The sequence below is a fragment of the Hyaena hyaena genome, unplaced genomic scaffold, assembly GCF_003009895.1.
Source record: "Hyaena hyaena isolate Hyena2069 unplaced genomic scaffold, ASM300989v1 scaffold_619, whole genome shotgun sequence".
Lineage (NCBI taxonomy): Eukaryota > Metazoa > Chordata > Mammalia > Carnivora > Hyaenidae > Hyaena > Hyaena hyaena.
In genome coordinates this window covers 1,033,022-1,042,045 of record NW_024081252.1, presented here as the reverse complement: position 1 = coordinate 1,042,045, position 9,024 = coordinate 1,033,022, and the positions used below count along the sequence as shown (strand labels likewise).

At 49.9% G+C, this 9,024-nt stretch overlaps 1 protein-coding gene across 1 annotated transcript in view; it reads left to right on the top strand.

The window, feature by feature from the left end:
- Window positions 1–6,691: 6,691 nt before the first annotated feature.
- The window catches only part of GALNT10 (polypeptide N-acetylgalactosaminyltransferase 10), a 218,290-nt gene continuing 215,957 nt past the window's right edge, over window positions 6,692–9,024 (top strand). Inside the window, exon 1 of the mRNA XM_039257471.1 lies at window positions 6,692–6,965. Within this exon, the coding sequence (XP_039113402.1) occupies window positions 6,807–6,965 (159 nt within the window). The 5' untranslated portion in view covers window positions 6,692–6,806. The remainder of the gene's footprint in view (window positions 6,966–9,024) is intronic.

Sequence of the window (9,024 nt, the reverse complement as noted above, 5' to 3'; positions counted from 1 at the left end):
TTGCGAGATTGAGTCCCCGAATTTTAGAATTTTAAAAGACCTCAAAGAGCATCTGGTTCGACTGCTGTATTTAGTGCAACCATATTCTATATTTGTCTAGACCTCTTTAATTCCCGCTATCACATCCATTCGTGGGCCCATACATAATAAGCCTGATGCTCGGAGAATTTAAGTAGCCTGTCTGAGCCACACAGTAAGTTAAGAGCAAAGTCTGGACTGATCTAGGCTGGGAGCCAGCTGGAGAAATTTCAGCTCCAGGACTTTTGTTCTCTTCCTCTATATTAGAAGTTTGAGCCTTGTTAAATGATCAACCTGATAGAGATAGCAATTTGGGTCATTGACACCTGTGTTAATGAGTTTCCTGAGTGCAGGTTTTAAAGAGCTGATTGTTTGATTGATAATTGATTCATTCATTCATTTTCCAAGTGTTTGCTGAGAACTATTTTGGGCCAGGCACTATACTAGACAATGAGAGTATCCCGGGGAGCAAAACAAACAAACAAACAAACAAACAAACAAACAAACAACATTCCTGTCCTTCAAGGGCTTACAGTCCAGTGGAGGAGACAGATATCAAACAATCACCCAGGAGCCATAAACGTTGTGACTAAGAAAGCCACACAACTGGAGAGCTTAGTCCATAAAGAAAGGTAGGCAGGCTGCTTCAAGAGCATACACTGATCTTGATGATCTCCAAGGAGAGAAAGAGCAAGAAGGCACAGAAGTCCAACACCCAGAGCTTCTTAGGTTTTGCTTAGGGTCAAGCAGACTTCTGTCTTGCCAGCTTGGAAATTTATCATTAAAGAGTCATGATTATCCCCATTTCACAGATGCGGAAACTGAGATTCAGAACATCTAAGGGACTTGGCCAAGGTTAAAGAGTGTTTGAGGTACACTGACTTGCAGACTAACATCTCCTGTCTTGCTGCTCTGTTCCATTTTCACACTCCCTCAACTCAGGCCTAGACCAGACTGGCCTGAGGGGACAACCCTGGACAAATGGGGTCAGCAACAAGGGACCCTAAGAAAGCCAAGGTGAAGACCTCTAGTAAAAAAGTTTTTCATATATTCAACAGGAAGAATGAGGGCCTGCCTCTATCATTTCTCTTCTGGGTGACCCTTCTTGCTGAAGTAGGTCTCAGGGGATCCCGAAAGATCTGCCTGTGGCTGCTGACAGGATGGAAAACTGAAAAGTAAACAAGAGAACAAGCAGCTCATTGAAAAAAAGAAGAGGGATGTCAGGGTGGCTCAGTTGGTTAAGCGCTGGACTTCGGATTTTGGCTCAGGTCACAATCTCACAGTTCATGAGGTGGAGCCCCGCATCATGCTCTGACAGTGCTGAGCCTGCTTGGGATTTTCTCTCTCCCTCTCTCTTTATCCTTCCCCTGCTCATGTGCATGTACACAGGCTCTCTCAAAATAAATAAACAAAAAAAAAAAAAAAAAAAAAAGAAGAAGAAGGAGAAGGCAAAGGAGAAAAGGAAGGGAGGAAGGAAAGAAGATGAGAAGATGGGGGAAGAGAGGAGATAACTCACCATTCATCAAATGTTAGTATTAAGTCCTTTCTGTGTGTGCGTTGTTGCAGGATTTGGGGATATAGCAGGGAATGAGCAGACAAGTTCTCTGCTCCATGCAGCTGACATTCTATCCAGAGGAGCTCAATAATAAACAAGTAAATAAGCAAATAAAAAAGATTGTGGTTGAGAGGGATATGCACTATGAAGAAAAAGTAACAAGATGTAAAGTATGAAAAGGGTACTTCAGGTGGGTGGTCAGGGAGGGCCTCAGTGAGGAAGGGACTTTACCTAAGATCTGAAGGATGAGAGGGGGAAACAATGGATGAAGATCAGGGAATCAGTGTTCCTCTGGAGACAGGGGCTAATTCAAAGGCCTTGGGGCTGAATTGAGTGGAGTAGGATCAGAACCAGGATGAAGGTGGGCATGGCTGGTTTGGAGTGAGTGACAGATAGGAGATGAGATTGGAGAGGCCCAGGCCACTGGTGAAGGTTCCTGCCATGCAGGTAAAATCCTGTTCATCCCTCCCTCAGTGTTCCTAGTGGTGCTGGACTTTTACTTCAGCCAGTTACTAGTTTTATCACACCAGCATCTGGAGTCAGCCCTTTATGCACATTATCTCATTTAATGCCCATAATGGGCCTTAGATAGGTCGGTCTGAGAGTAATGTATCTTGTTCAATTTCAGTCAGTGACCAGATCAGATTTCCCAGAAAAACAGCCAGAGCTAATAGGCTGCCCACATGTCTCAAATGGTATCATCTTGGTGAGTGGGATAAAGCCTCAGGAGTTCCCCTCAGCATCCCACATTGTAGAGGGTGATCAAAGAGGCCTGGGATTAAAGCTGGGTTCATGGGTTAGAGTTTCCATTGAAGGCTGACCGAGCTGGTGTGCCGCTTTGATCAACAAGTCACTCAGTAAGACACAGGAAAAAGCTCAAATCCAATTTTGTACAGACTCCTTTAGGGAGCTGGAAGAAGGAGTGGGGAGGAGAGACACTGAAGATTTTCCAGTACATGACCTCAGCTGCTATACTTCACTCACCATGTCATTATTGAGCACCTATTGTGTTCCAGGCCTGGGAACAGCTTAGTTTTGTGAGGTCTGAGCACAAGTATAGCTGAAATTCATGCGCCCTGGCTCGGCTCCTGCTGCTTTGGCTCAGGGAAAAGGGGGTATCCTTTTTCAGATACCTCTGCTTAGAAGGAGTACCAGTTTCCCGACTCCCCAAAAAAGTGAAGTATGTGCCAGCAGAGGCAGGGCATACTGTAAAGGACAAATTTATATCTATCTATCTATCTATCTATCTATCTATCTATCTATCTATCTAGTTCCAAAGTTCCTCTTTGGTTGGAGCTCATATTCTAGAGGAGGAAACCAAAGATGGTATCTGTTCTAAAGAAAAATAAAGCAAATGGACATGGAGTGCTGTTTGATATTTTAGATCAGCTGGACAGGGAGGCTCTCTCCAAGGCAGAACATTTGGTCTGGTTCCTGAGAGAACCAACCAAAGGTTTAGAGGAAGAGATTTCTAGACAATGGCACAGCAAATTTGCAAAGGCCCAGAGACCATCATCAACTTGGTGCATTTGAGGAATACAGCCAGAAGACCAGTGTGACTGGAAGGGCAGAGAGAGAACAAAGTATAGAAATCGGGTCAGATCAGGTAGGGCCTCATGAACTGTGGTAAGGATTCTCAGAGATTATTCTAACAAATGGGAGGTCCCAGGCAAGCTCCCAGGAGCAAAGTGGGCTTCATGTTTGTAAAAAGATCACTCTTGCTACTCTGTTTCTAGCATTGTGCTTCTGCTGTGAAGGCACATAAAAGAATTTTGCAACATTATCTTCACCTCTAAGAATTTTTTTCAGAGACATGGAAATTCAATTACATAAATACTGTGTTATCAACTGCCATATATAAAAACATAGGGCTGTTCATAGCAGTATTGTTAAGGATAGCCAAAAGGTGGAAATAATGCAAACTTTCATTTGTGGATGAATAGACAAAGTGTGGTATATACATACAATGGAATATTACTGTATCTTCAAAAGTGATGAAATTCTGATACATGCCACAACATGGATGGACATTGAAAACATTATGCTACGTAAAATAAGCCAAATATGAAAGGACAATCATTGCATGATTCCACTTGTATAAAATATATAGTTAAACTCATAAAGACAGAAAGGAGAATGGTCGTTGTTACCAGGGGGTGAGAGGAAGGGAAATCGGGTGTTAGTGTTTAATGGGTACAGAGTTTCAGTCTGAGATGATGAAAAAGTTCTGGAGATGGATGGTGATAATTGTACAACAATGTGAATGTACTTAATGCCACTGAATGGTTGAATGGTAAGTTTTATACATAATATAAAACTTATATCATACATAATATAAAACTTACCACTAAAATAATTTTAAGAACATTTTTAAAATTTTTATTTATTTTGACAGAGACACAGAGAGAGCGCGCAGGGGAGGGGCAGAGAGAGGGAGAGACAGAATCCCGAGCAGGTTCCGAGCTATCAGCACAGAGCCCATAGTGGGGCTCAAACCCACAAACCACGAGATCATGAATGACCTGAGCTGAGATCAAGAGTTAGACTCTTAACCGAGCCACCCACGTGCTCCCCAAAAAACATTTTTTAAGGTATAGAGCTAAGATCTAGGGATAGAAGAGTGGATCTTCTGGGCAGAGATTTAATAGCAAGTGGCGGGGTGCCTGGGTGGCTTAGTTGGTTAAGTGTCCGACTTTCGCTTAGGTGATGATCTCATGGTTCGTGGGTTTGAGCCCCGCGTCGGGCTCTGTGCTGACTGCCAGCTCAGAGCCTGGAGTCTGTTTCAGAGTCTGTTACTCCCTCTCTCTCTGACCCTCCCCTGCTCACGCTGTCTCTCTCTCTCTCCTAGAAATAAATAAAACATTAAAAAAAAAAATAGCAAGTGGCAAAGTTCAGGAGGCAAGAAAGGACCTCGTGTGCTCTAATGAACAGCAAGAAGGCAAATGGGCTGGGCACAATGAAGAAAGAAAAGATGAGGGCTATTTATTGATAGCTTTGAGGATCTTGTAGTTTCTTATAGGAGTCCGGTAGGAGATGGGAAACCACTGGAGGATCTGAGCGGAGGGGTGATGTTATCCACCCTTTGTTATCCCAGCCCCATTCTGGTAGCCGCTTTCTTTGAGTCTCATTTGCAAAGGAGGGTAAGAAAAGCACTTATTTCACAGGGTAGCTAACTGTGAGCATTAAAAGAGGTAATGTGTGTCAAAGGTTTAACATGGTGCCTGGCACAGAGTAAGCCCTTAATAAAAGGTAAGCATTACTGTGACAGAAATTCAAAGAAAGACTGCAGGCCTCTGAGGAGATGTGGAGGAATTCATGGAGGAGGCAGTAGTTGAGCTAGACATGGAGGAACAAGAATTCTACCAACATAGGGGAACCTGGGAGGCTCAGGCAGTTAGGCCTCCAATTTTGGCTCAGGTCATGATCTCACCATTTGGGAGTTCAAGCCTCGTCACAGGCTTTGTGCTGACAGCTCAGAGCCTGAAACCTGCCTGGGATTCTGTGTCTCCCTCTCTCTTTGTCCCTCCCCCTCCTCAAAAATAAATAAACATTAAAAAATTTTTTGAAAAAGAATTCCACCAATATAGATGGGGAAGAGGAGAGGGCTTTCAGGGTGGAAGGAACTTCAGGGTCAACAGCACATAAAGGAAAACAGCCAGCAACAGGCAGGGCAGAGGAGATCATGTTTGATCAGTCCCCGCAGGTCATCGCAAGAAGTGTGAACTCCAGAGGCTAAGTGATGGGAGGTTTGAAAGTTTTGGAGCAGATGTCCAGATCCAAGTATGATTTCAGGCAACTGAATCCCCATCGCTGGCCTCGAGCTGGAAGCAACGGGAGATCGGTGGTCCAAGGCTGGAGACCGCAAGGCACGTGGGTCAGCGGTTGGGTTGAGACGCGGAGAATCAAAAGGCAACAGGCGAGGGCGGGAAAGACGAATGCACCGAGAGGCGCTTCATCCCTCGCGGTTAGAGACGAAGCAATTAAGTGGAGAGCACAGAGGAGCCACGGGCATCACCGTCGGAGTCGGCTCCGCAGCCCTTCCCAGCGCCCGGGCGGCCCCGACTTCCTCAGAGCCCCCATCAAGGCTATGGACACACTCCCTTGTCTAATGCGATTATGCGTTCACCGTTTCAGCTCCCAGCTCCCAGAGCTCGAGTCTGTTTTCATTTCATAACGGTGCCTGGCGCAGCGTCTGGAACACAGTAGGCACTCACGAATGGTTAGCTGAGTAGCTGAACGGGAGATAGCAATCGACAAGTTTTCGAGCCAGGGTTCCGTGAGCTAAGCAACCAGAAGGATTCGTGGGACCGGAGGGCATTCCAACTCCAAGGAGGTTGGCCTTGAGTGAGAAAACCTCCTGTAGGCAGGCCCTCTCCCACGGCTCCGCAGGGACAACAGACGGCGGGCGGGCGGGAGCAGCACTCCACAGTTTACAGAGGGCGTTCACAACTAACGCCGGGAGCTCCGAGAGGAAGAAAGCCAGGGCCTGGCCGCAGAACCGCGCGCGTCGAGCACAGCTGCGGCTCCATTTCGCGCCTGGGACTACTGAGTCCCCGGAACAAAGTTGGTCCTCAGAACGGAGCCAAGGGGGGTGGGCAGCCACAGCCCCGAGCATCCCGCAGGGCTCCAGCACTGTTTGCACCCCCCCCCCCCCCCCGCCCCGCCCAGGGAGCTCTCACATTCTCGGGGGAGTACGGGGCAGAGCTTGCGGGCACAGCCTGGGGGGCTCCCGCGCGTCCCAGCGCGCGAACACGCACCTTCGCCCAGCCCGCACCAGTCAGCGCCCAACTCGCCAACTCCCCGACTTTCGCAAAGCTGCCGCGGGCGGGGCCGCCGCCGAGGAGCGGGCCGCACCATTCGGGCCCGAGAGGGGGAAGCGCTCGGCCCCGGGGCCCTCGGCGCTCCCGGGAGGATCGGAAAAAGCGGCGAGAAGATCGAGACCCTCGGCGCACAGCGCTCCGCGGCCGAGCGGGAGAAGCGCGGCGCTGAGCGCGCGGCTGGGCGGGCTCTGGAGCGGTGGCGGCGGCGACACCCCCCCCCCGCCGGCTGCGCGGTGGTAGAGGCCGGCTCCCCGGCCAGTGAGCGGCGGAAGTGCCGCGGAGTTGGAGCGGGGCCGGCGCCGCGGCAGCTTCTCCTCGCCGAGCTGCTGCCGCCGCCGGGCGGACGGGCGGACGCGCGGAGCCGGGGGCCGCGCGGCCGGGCCGGCGGGGCGCGGCGGGGCTGACCGGCCCCGATGAGGCGGAAGGAGAAGCGGCTTCTGCAGGCGGTGGCGCTGGTGCTGGCGGCCCTGGTCCTTCTGCCCAACGTGGGGCTCTGGGCGCTGTACCGTGAGCGACAGCCCGACGGCACCCCGGGAGGATCGGGGGCGGCGGTGGTCCCGGCGGCTGGACTGGTGAGTCCCCCAGTTACGGGGGCGGTCGGAACACTCTCTCCCCGTATTCACTTTTAGCCTTCGCTTCCTTCACCCTTCCCTTTTTGCCTCCTCAGTGTCAGCGCCGGAGACTTCTTCTGTTCTTCCCATTTTGGTGATTGGGAAAACTGAGGCCCAGAGAAAGACAGGAACTTGTCCAGGGCCCCACGGCAGTCAGAGACAGAACCAGAACTAGAAATTGTGACTCCTGTTGCTGAGTCCGAAGGTCTGTTTCTTACTGTAGGTTTCCATTCTCCTTTCTTTCCACGTCTGGTATCCCCTCACCTCTTGCTTTTGGAAGACCCTATCTGCATCCCTCTATCTCAGGATGACTTCTTCAGGAGCTGCCAGTCCTTCTGTTTAGTGTCCAGGTCTTTTCTGCTCTTCCCCCCACCTGCTGATCTCTGCGTTCCCTACTCAGGTGAGCCCCCATTCCTGTTTTCCTATCTGCTCAGTGGGACACCAGGTCTCCCTCTTCTCTCCATTTGTGTACCCTCCCCCCTTTTCACCCTTCCTCTTTCCCAGATCTGTGGATTTCTTGGAGGATGCAAAGATCATGCTCCCCATGGAGACCACCGGATGGGGGGGGCGGCCGGTGTGGTGGGGGGAGCTCCTGGTTCTTGAGGTCCTGCTGTCTTTGTCCTTCTGGGAGTCCAGAAGTGGGGATTCTGGTGGATGGATCCCCCCAGATTCCCAGAGGCTGTTTGTGCCCTGTGCCCTGAGGAGGGAATATCAGGTGCGCTCCCTGCCCCTTCTCAGAGTACCCATGATCCCTTTTGAACTTGTCCAATCTGACCAGGTGTGTAGTTCCTTGCAGCCAAGACTAGCACCTTAATTGCTCCTACTTCCTCTGAACTCACCCACGTGCGTGTCTGTTGTGTCACACGCACATATACACTGATAGCAGAAGCTCTGTCAGAGCTCCCCTACCTTCCCAGCTCCTGGGTAAATAGGTGCCAGTGAGTGCATGCATGCTTGAACAGTTTCCCGCAGTGGGACATCTCAGGTTTTCTTACAGGATTTCCTTGGCCCCATGGGAAGTGGCTAATTTCTCCATCAGGGTTCAACTTGACTGATCGTTGGCAGGATGAGGAACAGGCTGACTTTTGAGGTTGATGTTTTTCTTTCTCTTCCTAGTATTAGGCTGCTTGAGCACAGAGAGCTGCTTGCCACGGGGATGACCGATTTGAGTACAGCCTGTCACTCTGGTAATTGTCGCCAACCATCCCGGAGGGCCTCCTTCATCTCTTTGGTAGCTCTTCCTGTTTGGAAATTAAGCTCCTCAACTCCTCTGCCCCCCTGGTTCAAACCCTGACAGCCATATTAGATCTCTTTCCCTTAAATTCTGTGTGCATATTGGTTTTGCATTCATGAAGTCTTTCCTCTCTTCCCACCCTGTACCAGCATCACGGGCAGGAGGTCAGGGTTCTGTCCTCAGCTCCACCATTGACTTGCTGTGTGTGCCCTTGATCACCTCTCAGCTCCCTCTCTGAGCCTCCTTTTCTCCATCTGTAAAATGTAGTTATTGGTCCAGCTCCAGCATTGTGATACCTTCGGTGAATCAATGAGGAGTACAATGGCCACTTCCTTTTTCTTTCCTGAGGGCAGGGGTCCCTTTTAGCATCCCTCTCTGTGGGGGGTCCACACTGGACACAGCCTCAGGTCAAGGGGGGAGTGCTCTGCCTGAGCACTAACTCTCCTTTGGAATAGCTGTAGCCAGTTCTAAAATAGCTCCTGACATTCTGCCTCTGCCTGAAGAAAGCCCTCGTATTTCATTTGCTGTGGATGCCAGAGACGTCCTGATTTTCATTTTCTATAGACCCAGATGTGTAGAGAGAAGGTCAAGGTTAACTGCCAGTTTGGCCTGAGCTTTCAAAGTAAATTACTCACTTGTGCAAGAGGGAATTGATGAAGTAAGGCAGCCTTTTGGGCAGAGAGAGGGGAGCAACAGCTGGGCACTGCTCAGAGCCCGTAACTGAAATGGACAGATAGGCTCATCTGGAAGGTCCAGTTCTTGTTTATTTCTTTTGCTCTGGAATAT